The sequence below is a fragment of the Salvelinus fontinalis genome, chromosome 2, assembly GCF_029448725.1.
Source record: "Salvelinus fontinalis isolate EN_2023a chromosome 2, ASM2944872v1, whole genome shotgun sequence".
NCBI classification, from domain to species: Eukaryota; Metazoa; Chordata; class Actinopteri; order Salmoniformes; family Salmonidae; genus Salvelinus; species Salvelinus fontinalis.
In genome coordinates, this window is record NC_074666.1 from 34,020,542 (window position 1) to 34,037,330 (window position 16,789).

Below are 16,789 nucleotides of genomic sequence, written 5' to 3' on the forward strand. Positions count from 1 at the left end.
TCTTCGACCACTAGAGTTTACTTTGGAAAAAAGCTAATTTAGCTTAAAAAAACAGACAAAAAGCATCTCTCCTCTTCCTAAAGATCTAATTTGTCTCTGATTGAGAGTCATACTAAGGCAGCCAGGGTTTCACTGGTGTTTTGTGGGTGTTTGTTTCCTGTGTTAGCGTTTGGGCCACACAGGACTGTTGCAGGTTAGTCACGTTTGTTGTTTTGTTAATTTGTAGTGTTTGTTGGTTTGCCATTAAAATCATGAATACCTCCTACTCCGCATCTTGGTCCGATCCATGCTCCTCCTCGTCTGAGGAGGAGAACGACATTGACAACCTTTACATATATATTCAAAAATAATTGGTTGTTGTTTCTCTGTAGCCACCTAGCAATTTTTTGAACTTGACTTTAGCTAGCCTAGATAGGTTTCCAGTCTCTCAACCTCATAATTAGCTACAAAGAAGCCATTTCAGGCTATCAATCAAGTTTGAGTAGTTAGCTTGTCTAATGTTTGGTTGACTTTAGAAAAGCAAGCTGAATAAGATTCACATTCCTTTCAATATTTGACCCGGATTTTAGCATAGATGCAGAGGTTAGCTAGATTCTTAAAAAAAAAATCACCAGTCAGGAGGATTAAGACAGCTCAAGACGTATGCTTAGATATGTAGAACAAATAAACATATTTTTGTTGTAGAATGAAGCATAATGATTGTGGCTCTAGATAGCAGGAAATAAACAGTTTCAGGTGTTTGAAAAATGCTTTATTCTCCAACTACCCGACGGAGCACCTCCGAACCATCTTCACATAATTTGTGCCCCCTCTGATTTTTGGGATGCATGACGCCCCTGATCAATATAACATATTTGAACAATGTAAAATAAAAGTAACTGATAGTGGAGATGTGGCTGAGGGAAGTGAGAGGAAAGAGATCCGCAGCCACGTGCTCAGCCATCTACAGAGTCAGTGTTCACAACTTGCTAACAGGCTTGCTGCTAAATCACTGTGCTGACGCATAAACAGCTACAGTAACTCTCGCCATTCCACCCAGTTGTTTTGTGCCCCGATAGAAGCGGGGCACAAAACAATCAATAATATATTTTAAAAGGGATCATTACTTATTTATTCACGTTTGAAGTTTCAATTTCAATCAGGCACTGACGTTATCCACCTAAGAAACACAGATAACCTAGTAACAGAATTGAAGCAGAAGCGCAAGCAATTCATTGACCAGTGAAAATTCTCAAACTGTGAGCTTTTCACGCTTTTTTCACAATCAGAGTCAATCAGAAGTGTGAAAATAATCACAATAATAAGATTTTTCACATGGCATCTGACATTGGTAGCATTGTTCACTTGAAATTCGAAAGTTTGTCAAGGATCTGCAGATCTTTCCACGAATGAGGGTAATTCAAATGTACAAAAGTTCTCAAAAGTTTTTTTTTTTAAACTACTTTTATTGGGATGATGGTCATTGAAACTGTTGTTTTTATTTTCTGTCCTATTTTATCAAATCCTTTTGTTTACTCACATGGGGGCCATGCACTGCCAACACTTGTCTTTAGTTGTCATGGTGATTGTTCTAATGCACCCCCCCACAGATGTTCAGTCATCCCTGCTTATACTAGTATTTGATCTTTGAGCACATGGTTTGACCTGCCATGTTATGTACTGTAAACACACACAACACCTCCCTATGGAGGAGTGCAATTAACATTTTATGGGTAATGTGACCTCCTTTGAAAGAGGTGTGTCAGGCGCTCCTCGTCCTGATGAGAACTTCACAATTAGAAGTAAAAGAGTAAAAAAAGAGTAAACATACTAAGAAGAACGTAAAGATTTTTTTATTTGATACAATAGATTAGCTCTTTGAAATTAGATTGTTTTAATACTTCAATGAATGGATGAAATTTGAAAGTAAAAGTAAAACTTGAAGAGAACCAACATAAAATCAAATAAAAAATAGAATCAAGTAACTGGGGGAGGAAAATCCTGTTCTAAGAGAAAGAGGTCACATTTGTTTATTTTCCTGCCCTAACCTGTTTCCCCAATGGGGCCTTAGCTTTTGAAGATGTACCTCTTGTGAAGTCTGGAGCCTTAACCCCCAAAGGTCATAACCTCTGAACCTCCTCTCAGCCTGACCGCCCTCTGTCTCTTGGCAGCCCAGGATCAAGTGTTGCCCCGCAGCTGTGAGCCGGGCCCCCCTCCGCTTCACAATCCCATTCTTCAAAGGGCCTCCGTAAATATAACAACTGGCAGCATGATTTCGGTTCTTTATTTTAATCACACCTGATAGCCCTTTGACCTTTTGACTTTCTCTGCTCCCCAGACCTCTCTGTGGGCAAACATAAATGTTTTGGTAATTATTACATGTCATAAATTAGTAATTATATTGATGTGTGGAATGGCGCTTTAAGATGATTTCCGTGGTTCTAGTGATAGTTACAATTCAATAGGTTAATATAGAATGGGCTGAAAATATGATGGTCTATTAGAGCTAATGGATAACTGCTCTGTTTACTAAGACACTGTTTACTGTGTCAAGGAAACCAGTCTCAAAGATGCACAGGGTACACATTTATTCATTTATTTTAAATATTTTTCTTCACCAAAGAAAACAAGTGAAAGACAAAAATACAGATAAAAAATACAAAAATAAAACGGTGTGCAGGTGAGGTTGGATGCCCAAGGTCTTATATGAAAACCAAACCACAAAAAAATGATATACAGTACATAAGTACACAAATTTAATTGATCAGTAATCACAAAAAAATATATGTTTGGTTTAAATGTGTGTATGCCCTAAATTATTGACAAGGTAAAAAAAGAACGCATTTTGTATAGCCTGCATATTGATGGTCAAGTGAATACATGTAAACCGAGTGAGTGAAATATGAATGATCCCTAAGAGCGTCTCTCTGCAGTCAGAGCTTCAGTGCAGCAGCCTGCCTGCCTGTCCGTTTGAGGGATCTTGGCTGACAATGAAAGAGCATGGCTGACATCTGCAATGTCAGACAAGCACAAGGGTAAATGTTTTACAAACTGGCTGGGGAGAGCTAGTGGTGTCAATCTCCTGTCTGTCTTCCTCCCAGGAAGGTACTCACATATAATCCTTTCCCCCACTCTCCTTAAACAAAACCTTTTACTAATATTTATGCTCTTCGAGGCGAGTATACAGTATTCCTACAAAATGCCTAAAGATTTTTGGGGTTATCCGCAATTATCTAGGCCAAATTTCACACTGAGCAGTAAAGTTCAACATTGGCTAGAATTGAAACTGCACAGTTCTCGATTGTGACTATGTCTCCATTATCCAAATCAAACAATTTTATAAAACAACAATGATTCAAATTGATTTGACCAATTTAACCCCATTTTCAATTCTCAAAGCACATTTTTTTAAGGAAACAGTTTGATTGTGATTGTCTGTGCAGTTCCACCACATATGATGACACTGTGTTCATGAACTTTCCAAGTAAACATTTCTCAAAAACCCCAGTCGAATGAGAAAGAGCAGTTCAGTGTCAGCTGGTCTTGCTGAGACCAGATTGAGATGTAAACTTTGTGCCAGTGGAGTCCAAGGGCCATTTAGGGGAAACATGCAACATTTAACTCTGTTGTTGACTGGTTTCTGACCTGCAGTTCCATGGGTTGAGGGGAGGGACAGAGGCTCAACATTACTTACTGCATCTGGCATTCAGAGGTGATTTTGAGACATCTCCAACTCACATAGCTTGCATATTTATGTTATTATGCTTTGAACTGTGAAAGATGTGCAGTCAGAGACAACACAAACTCTGTGTGGAACATGAGGGGATAGAGGAAAACATTTGCTATACGTGACTCAAAAAACAATGTTCAGTACAGTACAAAGAAAGTGCCTGGACAATTGACAGGTAAAAACATAAAAAACACATTAAAGAATACATTCATGAAAAACATGAATACAACTGAAGAACAATTGTAGTTTGTTGCATGAAGTGGGGGTAAGTGAACTTGGCCTCAACAAATCGTCAAAATCTGGTAATATCAAGTTTGGATGGATTTTACAGGACATAGGCCTCTGCTGGATGCCCTTTTTCCAAACCCAACTGGCTTTAACTAGTCCAATCAGTTGTCATAAAATCAATACTCACCTTGCTCTTAGATCTCAATAAATGCAGAGAGGGGAAAGGGAACGTCAACTGTGAAGCGATCTTTCTAGCCAGGTAAGCTCTGTCATTTCGGTCAGTCCTACTACCAGCTAAAAAATTGTATGAAAAAATAATTATGTCAATTAAAATATGCAGGGATTACAATAAATTCAAGGTGTGCTTACACCTTACACTATTAGTATCTCTGTTACACAGTAATTGCAAATCCGCCAGACTGTCTTCTGGTATGTGAATGTTTCAGTGTGTCCAGCCTATCATTTTTGTGTTTTGAACAAAAAAGTGTTTGTTTTCTTGGCAACAATTTAAGTGAAACCAGCTATAGTCAGCCTAAAACATGGAAACCTTGGAATACCATGAACTTGTTCAGGTATATATTTTCCCTCATTAGCATACTGTGCTCTTATGTAACAGATTCTTGCCACTGTATCTGATGTTAAATGTCTGAATCATATTTATTTGATCTACTATAATCCTCCTCACTGTAGAGATACTATGGCTCTCGCCTGGAGATACATGGTAATCTAAAGACCAGTGCATCATGCATGTCACCATCCACCCCAATACCCCAGAGCACTTTTGATGCACTTCGACTAGTCCACCCCTCGGTCTGCAAAAAGTATGCTAAGTCTCTCTGGTTTATAACCCCATATTGTTATATTGTTATGTTCCTAATAATAAACATGTTGTAACTGATAACAGGCAAAATCAATAACATCTAATTCACTGTTTGTCTATGTGAAAAGCATCAATACTATATTTGCATTGCACCAGCATTGGTCACTCTCAGTAACAATGCACCTTCAATGCATCAGTATCAACTATCATGGGTGCTACTGTGCTGTTCTGCAGATATTCTGGTTGTGGGCTGGTTGTTCCTGAGAAGCTACAGGGCTGTAAGGTGCTGGATCTGGGCAGTGGCTCTGGCAGAGACTGCTTCATTCTCAGTAAACTAGTGGGCCAGAGCGGTCATGTCATCGGCATTGACATGACAGCAGAACTGGTAGGCTTACAGTGCCGCACAATATATTTTGTGGGAATTCCCTATCTAATATCTTATCACAAATAAAACTGGATCACAAGTGATTTTCATACTATGTATCCTTTACCCAGATCCTGGCATCACGCAAATATGTCCAGTACCACCAGGAGAAGTATGGCTACGAGAAGCCCAACACCATATTTGTGCAGGGTTACATAGAGAAACTGAGTGAGACGGGAATACAGAGTGGTTCGCTGGATGTTCTGGTGTGAGTAAAGCTGTGCCTTCCTTCAACACCCTTAGGCTTGCTTTCTGCTGGGGATCTATTCGAGTGTCTTACTGATGAAAATCCCACACAACACATTTCCAATGACAATCCCTCCTCTCCATCTCCTTTGAGCTAATAGTCTGTTAAAGGAAAATGCCTTATCTATTTACCATTTATTCACTGATTGGCTCACAGATTGATTTATCAATTTGTTCCCTGATTGGTGACCTGATCGGTTCCCAGATACCCTGACTAACTGATGTCTCTGCCGTCTTCCTACCTGTCTGTAGGTCAAACTGTGCCATGTGTCTGTGTCCTGACAAGAAGCCGGTTCTCAGGGAGGCTTTCAGAGTGCTCAAGGTAACCTTCACACTCTCTGGTGGTCAGCCAATACCTCAGCAGCATGCTGCATGCCTCACATAAATATGTAAGATATTGATTAAGTAGCAATGCTGAAAATTGGAAACAAGACTATGTGATTTTCAAACTACTTGATTTACAAAGTGGCATCATTTTCATGAATCATTTGCTTTTCCTCATTTATCTTTGTTGGTATGTGAACCTATCGTTATGCAACACGCAGTGTGAAATCAGATACTCTATTGCCATCTGCTGGAGAAAGAATGAACTTTTGCTTATGAGGATATGGTTTGATTTACCTTCACCTACAACATTGTAAAACATTTATTTTTGTAAAGATTAGCACCAAAATAAATGACCAAAATAAAACAATAAAACTATTCCCTCATAATATATCACATGAACTTCATACAATAATATAGTATTTTGATTGTCTCTTGAGCCTTCTTGTCAGAACTCTGATAAGTTTTGTAGATTGTAAAATGTTTAATTAATGTCAAATCCTATGTATTTACAGGAGGGTGGGGAACTTTACTTTAGTGACATATATTCCAGCAAGGCTGTTCCGGAACATTTGAAACAAGACCCAGTTCTGTGGGGTAAGAATGCTTGATTTGTGACAGCTGACAGAGTTAAAAGTTGAATGTATGCTATCTGACAGGAATAATGATGTTGAGCCAATGCGAGACCCAATAACACACTGTTCTAGATACATTAAAATATCAACAACATAGCAGTGGAGGGGGGTTTGAGTTGGTTGGGAATTGTTCATCTAATGTCATGGTTTCTGTGTTGTGACAGGTGAAGGCTTGAGTGGTGCCCTCTACTGGCGAGACCTGATCTCTCTAGTGCACGAGGTGGGCTTTAGTACTCCATACCTTCTCACTGCAAGCCACATCATAGTCCACAATAGTGAGCTACAGAAGAAAGCAAGTAAGATGGCACATTAATGTCTGCCTCTCAATGATCTCATAAATAGGATAACGAGATGAAGGTAGACTTCAATGTCTAGCAAGGTGCAACAGTTCCGTTCTCTGTTACCATCTCTTTTGAGCATTATTCTGAAACATGATTGGGTGAGAACAAAGGAATATATTGTTTAATTTCAACCACTCCCTTTACCGACTATCAGATCAAAACATCTGTTTCTTTGTTTTTTTGTTCCCCACAGGTGGCATCACACACACCTCTGCAACTTATCGCCTCTTCAAGTTGCCCAAAAATAGAAAGCAGAGCGACGCAGTTGTGGCTTACAAAGGAACGGTCCCTGACCATCCCGACCTACTCAAGTTTGACATGTATCATTGTTTTGAGGTGTGTCCAAGTAATTTGTCACCAAACTTATTCCCCTATTAAAAAGCTGGCAAGTATTCCTCTTCTCCCTTTCTGGACCTGCGTTTTGCCTCTGAAGAGCTGTGTTTTGTGTTTCTGCTTGATCCCTACAGACAGACATAGAGGTAACCGTGGATGCAGAAATGGCAGCCGTGCTTCAGCATTCCCGATTCTCCTCTGACTTCTCCATCCAAAACTCAGACAAACCTGCACCAAGCCCTAAATGTGCCCCTCAGGTAAACCCCATACTATATTTCCTCTGGGCTATCCAGAAACCATCATGCATTTGTATATTTTTCCACCACACATATAGACCATAACAATATGTGCTACATTACATAAAGAGAAAGAAAGAGAAATTCTAGTCAGCAATTCTTATCATTGTAATTAATAAATCCTCATACGTTGATCCTATGGTCTTGTATCTGGCAGGGGTACATGTTCTCTGTTATGTAGAAGTACAGCACTTTCAGCCCCTTCATCCCACTCAGGTCACAGCATCACTCTGAGCAGGAGGAGGAGGCTTACCACACAGCTCAGCCCACTCAGTGTCTCAAAAGCCCTACTGCCGAATAGATAGCTATATGCAGTAGTCTGCAAGCACCAGTAGCTAATTCTCTTCCTCTCTCCTCTCTCTCCTCTCCTTTGTGATGTGCTTTTCAGAGCTGTCACCTTAGTAACCCATTCCTACTTGCTGATAACCTCAAACTTCATTCAAAGCCCTCCACCAAGATTGGGAACATTGGAGAACCAGTGGGAAAGTATGACACTACCAACTGGGATATACTACTTTCTTCATGAAAATTAATATAATAAACATGTTACATGATTTGCAAATATATTTAATGTGGGCTCTGTTTAATTGTTAATACATTGCTATTAGAAATGGGCTGAGTTGGTCCCTAACCTTATGCCACACATTTAAGGCATTAAAGTGTAATCTAGAAAATACACACATTGTATCAAGGCTGTCTTTCTCTCTTTAGGAAAAATAAAGTTATTATATTATATAACACACATTATTACCCTTATTCATAGTCATTGGTAATCACACAAGACACAAATATGTTCAAACCTTTAATAGTGAAGCTGACATGTTATTAAACAAAATCCAAACCGTTGGTTTTAAATGATTGGTTTCGTATTGGAAGAAATGAAAAGGGAACGTATGCAAGAATACAGAACTGAAAGTTGTTCATTACGTAATTCTAAAACTAGATCAGTGACGTAAATGCAGTCCAACAAGGCAGTACTAATCGAAAACAGAAAAGCGATCGCTTACCTGCTGCATTTATTTTTCCTCCATGGCTGCATTTCCCATGGCGCCCGCTATCGTGTTGGTTAACTGGGGGACATATTAACTGTTATTTTATTTCACTTGGATATAACTAGGTTGTTTTTTTTTAACCTTTGTTGAAAATATTTTCGTTTCATTCTCAACCGGCCATGACCGTGGAGCAGAATGTCCTCCAACAGCATTCTCAGAAGGTAGGGTACATCGTAGTGGGAATGTTTTCCTTCTCCGCCTGGTTGCTAGCTAGCAAAACTGCCAGAGAAAGTTAGCTTGTCGTTTGTTCCCAAGTGTGGCGTCAGATCCTTGGGATATTTACTCAATCGATTGTACAGTCCCTGAAAGTATTTACAAACAACATGCATCGTTAAATAATCCCATTGCCTTGTCAAAGAAATCATGAGGGCAGATAGGTATCCAACTACAGTAGTTAATTAGGTACCTAGACCTAGCTACAGTGTCAGCAAGTTAGCTAGCGCGTTATCTTGCTAACGTTATTGCTAGCCCCGCTAACATAAGTTTACCAACAGTGACACGCCTATGAGGGCAACAGCTAACGTCAGCTAGCTGGGTAACTAGCTAATGTCGTCAATTCAGCATTACAAGCTGGTCGTTACTGGGTGGCCAAATGTTAGCTATCTCAAGTTCAGACAATCTTTGCCCTGTGATCATCTGTCGTCAGATGCTAGCAGCTACCGTCAAATGTAGCTATAATGTTAGCTAGCTAGTCAGCTAAGGAGTTAGAAGTAATTTACAGTTATTGACTGTTGAGGGGTTATAATAGCAAGTCACTATTGCGTTCAACATGCAAGCAAGACACTTGACCCAGGCTGTGTGCGTGGTCTGGTTTGCTAACGTTATTGTAATTACTGTTGGGATATGTTTGTTTACGTGCAGTGACTGCCAGGCAGCCAGGAGTGACAACGATGAGTGACTGCAACTACATTACTGCAAGCTTGCTGGGTGTGGGTTGGTTAGTTTGACAGGTTACGTTAGAGAACATATATTTGATAAATACGTATCTAGTACAACTATGCAGATATGCATAATTGATTGTGTTTTGATTGTAAGATGGAAAAACATTGGTCACATTCCACCTTATCTCTTATTTGGATTTGGAAGAGGAGGTGCAACAACATGACTTCTTCATTTTAGTTCATTATTAGAGGGCAGAATGAGCAATAGGTTGTTAATCAACATTAACTATATGAAGCAAATGATCTAGCCTAGTACTAGTGAGCTGGCTGCTGACAGCATAGCCCTCACACCATAGCAGCTGGTTACATAACTCAACTCTTTTTAGGTAAGGGAGCTAGCTACCTACCAGCAGTATTACACTGTCATGGGATTTGTCTGAAGGTTTTACCATCCCTCAGATTACCATCCAGCACCACATCCTTTGATCAGTGTTGATGGTGACATGATTTGGCAACATGTTTAGACTATTCTCGATTGACTTAGTTCAGAACAGCAGGAGGTTTATCAGCATCATGTTATTGGACTATATACGGCTATTTATACTGCTGCCCTATGAAGTTGCAATACACCTAGGTAGTGACACACAGTTAGCATTCAAAACACAAGTATATTGCCTTCATGCCTGGTTGCATGTAGGCTTAAATTCACCCACATTGGATATGGGATAAGATTAGCGTTCCTGAAACATTATTTTGTTGAAATAAAATGTTACCTCTGCGAAATTAAGCAAATTGATTGCAAACAAATGAACAATTATTTAAATCTATTGCATTCATATAATCTTCAGTAATAATAGTACCTAATCAATTATCTTAATTTCTCAGAGAGAAAATTATATTTTGACAAAATAATGTTTCAGTAATGCTGACCTTATCTGTTTCTAACTACAGAAATTATTTCAGAACAATCGGAGATGGTGGATGTCAATCCTCTTTCTTGTGCTTTTTGAGGTGGCATGACTAAAAGCTACTCCTGTAAACTCATTGGTCTTGTAACACTTAGGAATGCTCATTCCTATAAGGCTCGCTGTGCTAGTGTCATTCACTGACCTCATGGTAAGGAGAGACTTTGTGCGACAGACAGACAGACGCTCTAGACTTGCCACATGAGGATGTGTTGAGGTGTGTTTGGGTCAGCTTCCAGGCCACTGTTCCTAGGCCGTCATTGAAAATAATAACAATTTGTTCTTAACTGACTTGCCTAATTAAATAAAGGTCAAATTAAATAAAATATTAAAGGGGGCCTGACCTCTCTCTCTCCTCTCACCCACTGTCATGTTCTGCCTGCTTGTAGCTAGCCTATATAATGTGTTCATAAACGTGACCGAACTAAAATGCACTTTCTACCTACAAGACAGTGGTTTGTTATTCACAACGCAAGACGGAGTGCCTGGATACAGCCCTTAGCTGTGGTATATAGGCCATATACCACTAACCCCCGAGGTGCCTTATTGCTTTAATAAACTGGTTGCCAACACAGTAATGCAAGGAACTACACATCTAAGTTGAAAATGTTTAAATTTAATTAAATGCTTTAATAAGTAAATTCATAATAAATTCACTTTGCCTGAAAAAGTAGTACGGACAAAATTCTTGTTGCAATGCAACATAACCACAGGCTAGCTAGCAAGCTTACATTTAATGTATGCAAATACCGAGCATTAGCGCCACTTCTAGAGTGACTAACACTCGCCAATTATTTATTAATGTTGATCTGAATATTTCCATTTATTGTGCACGATCTAAATCAATTGTCCCATGTTATTGTTTGTTGGCTCTGCTGGAAATTGATGCCGTTCTTTTAGCTGGGGAAGATGCTGCTGTGTAGTGCTTCCTCGCTTACAGATTTGGCATCCAGTAACTTTTAAGCGAGGTTTAGAGTCTGTGTCCACTGACATACATTATTTCTCGTGCCTCTAGTCCGGTATCCGACAGTTTCTGGATCATGGTGGTTCAGAGGCAGTGGTTTGTGTAAATCTGCGACCTGCCAGCTGTTTTGAAGATCTTTGGCAACATTGTTGCGAGGATATTCACTCCCATCGGCTCTTTTGTGTACCTGAAACCTATAAGACAACATAACGTTAGCTAATAGTTAGGTCTACATAGTGACCGGTTATATTGCCAGGATACATTAGAATGATTTAGCTAGCTAGCTAACAGTGAACCACACAAATCATGTAGAATGACGTTCCGCCCCGTTTTTGATGTATTCCCAAACTCACAATGTATCAATTTTTCTGCACAACAGTCAGTGATGCAGGTAAGTGCCCACTTTGTTTGGACTGCCCACTCAAACATGGGCCGTCCATGATGACATCTTTGCAGCACAACAGCCACTTTTAACAGTGTAGGGCCTACTTACTGTACAAGCCTCTATGGCTACGATCCTAGGACCTAGAATAGTGGCCTGAGCCTCAGGCCCTGACAGTAAGTGTTCTCCATCATTGTTTGGAGTGTTGGAGTGCACTCGGCCAGTGTGTGTAATGCACTGGCTCATTGTTTAGTGGACACAGCCATTGTGTGACGGTAAGCCCTTGCATCCCAGCTGGGGTTGACATGCAACAGTTACAGCAGGGCAGACATGAGTGCACAGTGCAGTCTCATCCTCTCCACTAGCTAAAGCCTAACTGTCTGGTGTTTAGAGAAACGGTCAGGGGTCCAGATAAGGCCTGCATGGATTCGGTAAAACATTGTAGTCTACTTGCAATGCAACACCCTCTGCAGCCTACCTAGCGAGCTTGGTTCACTTATGATTCACTCAGACATTATGTGCTCCTGCTGATGTGTAGTGCAGTTATTGAAGTGATGGAGAGTGATGTGTGTCCTGTCCTGTTATGTCCTCTTCTCGCTTTCTATGAATCTCTCTGCCTCTTCCCCCCCCCAACATCTCTGACTGCCTGTTTCTCTGATGACGTGTGCGTCTCTCGCTCCTGACAGCACCAGCAGACTCTACTGAACCAGCTGAGGGAGGTCACAGGCACCACAGACGTCCAGCTGCTCCAGCAGGCCCTGCAGGTAACACACACACACACACACACAAGGCCCTGCGGTGCAGATGCAGTGATGTCAAATTGAGAGATCTTGTTAGATTTCTCAATTTACAATGTCTGAGTGTTGATCAAGCTGTTGTATTTAGTCTGTAGTGCTGAACAATTTAACTGAAATGTGTTTGTTTTATCCAGTTACTAAACAACTAATTACTTGAATTACATTTCGTTTTTTTGTGAGCCGAACATGCTGTTTCTCAGAGAGAAATCAAGTCAAGAACTATGGGACGCTAGGCTGAAAGGAGTTGTAGTTTTCATTTAGCAAATATCCAACCTAGTTCAGCACAGAAACGTGGTAACTAACTACAATGACCCTAATCCATTGCGCCAGTTTTTTCAGGCTCGGACAGATTAGAGGGGAAGAGGCAAAGCGAGTGGTTTCACTTGCCAAAATCTGTCCAAAATAAGCCCAATGAGTTTATATTGGCTTAATCTGGAAGTTTGTCTCGTGCCTTTGAGACAACTCCCCCCATTGGTAGTGCGGAGACATTCTATACAGATCTCTGGATGGATACACTTTTACGCCTGCTACCTTAGGCTAGATCGTACAGTCATTGGGCTAGATGCACACAGACCGCAGAGACCGCAACGAGAGGGATCGAGACAGTTTGTGAAAGTATGCTTTATCTACTTTGAAGAACTAGTAAAATGATTTAATCAGACAGCTCTGCAGCATACTTAGGCATATAGCTACCGTAATAGGAACACCGTACAATATGGGGAGCACATAGATACCATTATATGGTCTGGCTGGCTGACTGATACTGCCAGACCGTATAGCGGATATTGATTTTCAGAGATGCTTTCAAAATGGTTTGACACAATTTGAAATGTTACCAATTTTATGTTCTGAAATCTCCAGTGGGAGTTCTGGAAATTGCTTATTTTCACCCAATTCATCAGCTTTATTGATCTCCCAGAGTAAGTGTTGACAGTCTACATCTAAACCAGTCTCTGACAGTAGAGCTCTAACCCTGCTATCCCTGCAGGTCAGTAATGGAGACCTGGCGGAGGCGGTGGCCTTTCTGACGGAGAAGAATGCCAAGGTGCCCCAGCAGGATGAGGCTACCTACTACCAGACCACCCAGGTGGGCAACGACAGATACATCAGCGTGGGCAGCCAGGCAGACACTAGTGAGTACTTACCTCACCCAGCACTGCCCGGTGCAGTCCCTAGCCAGGGAGATACCAGTGAGTACCACTACCTACCTCATCTCCGGTGTGTGCATAAGAAAAAAATCTGTAGGCCTCAAACCCATTATATACAGTACATTCGGAAAGTATTCAGACCCCTTGACTTTTTCCACATTTTGTTATGTTACAGCCTTATTCTTAATTTATTTATTTAAATCACTTATCAATCTACATACGATACCCGTTAACGACAAAGCAAAAACATTTTATTCAAATTTTTTTGCGAATTAATACAAAATTTAAAAAACACATTTACGCAAGTATTGAGACCCTTTGCTCAATACTTTGTTGAAGCAACTTTGGCAGCAATTAAAGCCTTGAAGCTTCTTGGGTATGACGCTACAAGCTTGGCACAGCTTTATTTGGGGGGGGGGGGTTCTCCCATTCTTTTCTGCAGATCCTCTCAAGTTCTGTCAGGTTAGATGGGGAGCGTTCCTGCACAGCCAATTTCAGGTCTCTCCAGAGATGTTTGATCGGGTTCAAGTCCGGGCTGAGCCACTCAAGGACATTAAGATTGTCCCGAAGCCACTCCTGCGTTGTCTTGTCTGTGTGCTTAGGGTCATTGTCCTGTTGGAAGGTGAACCTTCGCTCCAGTCTGAGGTCCTGAGCGCTCTGGAGCAGGTTTTCAACAAGGATCTTTCTGTACTTTTCTCCATTCATCTTTCCCTCCATCCTTCTTTCCCTCCATCCTGACTAGTCTCCCAATCCCTGCTGCTGAAAAACATCCCCACAGGATGATGCTGCCACCACCATGCTTCACCGTAAGGATGGTGCCAGGTTTCCTCCAGACATGATGCTTGGCATTTAGGCCAAAGAGTTTAATCTTGGTTTCATCAGACCAGAGAATCTTGTTCCTTTAGGTGCCTTTTAGCGAACTCCAGAGTGACCATCAGGTTCTTGGTCACCTCCCTGACCAAGGCCCTCCTCCCACGACTGCTCAGTTAGGACGGGCGGCTAGTTCTAGGAAGAGTCTTGGTGGTTCCAAACTTCTTCCATTTTAAGAGTGATGGAGGCCACTGTGTTCTTGGTGACCGTCAATGCTTCAGACATTTTTTGGTACCCTTCTCCAGATCTGTGCCTCGACACAATACCTGTCTCGGAGCTCTGCGGACAATTCCTTCGACATCATGGCTTGGTTTTGGCTCTGACATGCACTGTCAACTCCGGGACTTATATAGACCGGTGTGTGCCTTTCCAAGTCATGTCCAATCAATTGAATTGTAGAAACCACTCAAGCATGATAAATGGAAACAGGATGCACCTGAGCTCAATTTCGAGTCTCCTAATAAAGGGTCTGAATACTTATGTAAATAAGGTAATTCATTTATGTGTGTGTGTGTGTGTGTGTGTGTGTGCAAACATTTATAAAAACCTGTTTTTATGGGGTATTGTGATGTTGACGAGGAAACATTTTTATTAATACATTTTATAGTAAGGCTACAATGTAATAATGTGGAAAAAGTCAAGGGTTCTGAATACTTTCTGAATGCACTGTACGTGAATGATTAACATTACTGTCTCCCCTAATTATATTTGATCATATTTTTCAAATCGTTCCCATTTAGTTTCATATTGAAGCTCAAAGTAAGCATTTAGCATTGTATAAAGGTCTGTGGGATGGCTCTTAGTAGGAGGCCTCCTGGTTCTCATGTGAGACAAGGGGTTACTTTGTTGAAATTAAGTGATGTCATCTCTGTGGAATTTTCTGAGATGGGCACGAGAAGTCCTGCCTTTACTGCAGAGGCATATCCTTCTCTGTTCGGGAACACTGGAGAACACCAGATTCTGATACACCCCTTTTGACTTTCATGCAGGAATGGCCTGATTAATGAACTTATTCACTCCTTTGGATATGTGTCAAATAAGGAAAACAACCTATAACAGGAGTGTCAAACTCCTTCCACGGAGGGCAGAGTGTCTGCAGGTTTTTGGTTTTTCTTTCAGTTAATAGCTAGACAACCAGGTGAGGGGAGTTCCTTACTAATTAGTGACCTTAATTCATCAATCGAGTACGAGGGTGGAGCGAAAACCAGCAGACACTCGGCCCTCCTTGGAATGAGTTTGACACGTGACCTATAATTTAACCCAGTCAATAGAATTGAGAGTTGTCTGGGAAGAGGGGAGAACCTTTTGCTCTATTTACTACTCTGATGATGACTCACCTTAGTCTTTTTATAGGTTTGTCTAATATTATAGGCTACTGCACCAAATTTTAAGCTCTCCTCTTCTCTTTGTGGTCTTTTAAGCTGGGATAAAAAAAAGGATATTGCCTGTCTGCCCTTTCCTCTCAGTCTGTCTCTGAAACACTGCAGCATGACTCGGATTATAAAATCAGTAAGGGTGGGATTTTAACTTGGAGTACTTAACTTTAAGCATAAATCGTGCATTGATGTCAGTGGAAGATTGGTGTGAAAAGCTTGAGTTATGTTATGAAGAAGGTCTAAGTAATGTAAGTATGTGTATGTAAGTAAGGAGTTGTACGTATGTGTTGTTTTAGATGTGATTGACCTGACTGGTGATGATAAAGATGACCTCCAGAGAGCAATCGCTCTCAGCCTGGAGGAGTCCAGCCGGGCCTTCAGGGAGACGGGCATCACCGACGAGGAGCAAGCCATCAGCAGGTACACCACCGTCACGCCATCAGCTGGGCTGAGGGGAGAGGACTAGCATTCAGGGAGTTTGAGTGGAAAAATGTCAACGATCTGCGCATTTGAGAGGATCAGACTGAGCAAGTCACTGTGCAGTTTCGCTAATATGCTTTATTCATGTTAGGGCTTTGAAATAATAACCCTTTCATCAAAATTATATTTTTTCTTTAACTTGTACTCTTTGCAGAGTTCTGGAGGCCAGCATAGCGGAGAACAAGGCAAGCCTGAAGCGGACACACACGGAGGTGTGGAGTGACTCGCCCAACCCTCACGACAGGAAAAGGATGGAGAACTGCCCCGTCGGGCTCAAGAACGTGGGCAACACCTGCTGGTTCAGCGCCGTCATCCAGGTGGGGGATAAACACACACCCTCCATTTTGACTCTGCTAAACATCCTATATCACTGTAATGTATTCAATATAGGCCTTGACCCTCATCCTCTTATGGCATAGATGTAGAGTTCTTTCTAGAGAGACTTGGAAAGACTAGCCCTCCCCGTCATAAGATATGGATTACGTTGTTAATGTCTAGACCCCCTAGTAGAGGGTAAA

At 41.1% G+C, this 16,789-nt stretch overlaps 2 protein-coding genes across 10 annotated transcripts in view; both read left to right on the forward strand.

Moving 5' to 3' along the window:
- Nucleotides 1-4,097: 4,097 nt before the first annotated feature.
- On the forward strand, nt 4,098-7,922 carry LOC129817522 (arsenite methyltransferase-like). Of its 4 annotated transcripts, XM_055872865.1 has the most exons (11): nt 4,131-4,196; nt 4,450-4,509; nt 4,628-4,758; nt 4,992-5,142; nt 5,253-5,389; nt 5,680-5,749; nt 6,267-6,348; nt 6,551-6,682; nt 6,921-7,063; nt 7,195-7,317; nt 7,745-7,922. In XM_055872865.1, exons 2-11 carry the CDS (start codon nt 4,477-4,479, stop codon nt 7,880-7,882), a joined length of 1,140 nt encoding a protein of 379 aa, XP_055728840.1. In that variant the 5' UTR covers nt 4,131-4,196; nt 4,450-4,476; the 3' UTR covers nt 7,883-7,922. The 4 variants fall into 4 exon arrangements, with proteins under 4 accessions (XP_055728870.1, XP_055728859.1, XP_055728840.1 ...); XM_055872895.1 differs by lacking the exon at nt 4,450-4,509 and having other exon boundaries at nt 4,098-4,196; XM_055872884.1 differs by lacking the exon at nt 7,745-7,922 and having other exon boundaries at nt 4,118-4,196; nt 7,195-7,722.
- Nucleotides 7,923-8,315: 393 nt separating this feature from the next.
- Nucleotides 8,316-16,789, forward strand: part of LOC129817498 (ubiquitin carboxyl-terminal hydrolase 25-like) — a 40,924-nt gene continuing 32,450 nt past the window's right edge. For 3 of the 6 annotated variants that reach the window (XM_055872804.1, XM_055872821.1, XM_055872813.1), the window contains exons 1-5: nt 8,316-8,569; nt 12,287-12,364; nt 13,386-13,587; nt 16,088-16,211; nt 16,426-16,588. In XM_055872804.1, the coding sequence (XP_055728779.1) occupies nt 8,528-8,569; nt 12,287-12,364; nt 13,386-13,587; nt 16,088-16,211; nt 16,426-16,588 (609 nt within the window). In that variant the 5' untranslated portion in view covers nt 8,316-8,527. The remainder of the gene's footprint in view (nt 8,570-12,286; nt 12,365-13,385; nt 13,588-16,087; nt 16,212-16,425; nt 16,589-16,789) is intronic. The other 3 variants (XM_055872830.1, XM_055872840.1, XM_055872850.1) reach the window with 3 other exon arrangements.

What these genes read in the sequence shown, in the direction of transcription:
- LOC129817522 (XM_055872865.1), top strand. Translation starts at nt 4,477, where the DNA reads ATGGAAACCTTGGAATACCATGAACTTGTTCAG. An exon ending in TTGACATGACAGCAGAACTG is followed by an intron (nt 5,143 to 5,252) that starts GTAGGCTTACAG and finishes TCCTTTACCCAG; the next exon opens with ATCCTGGCATCACGCAAATA. An exon ending in GCCCTAAATGTGCCCCTCAG is followed by an intron (nt 7,318 to 7,744) that starts GTAAACCCCATA and finishes TGTGCTTTTCAG; the next exon opens with AGCTGTCACCTTAGTAACCC.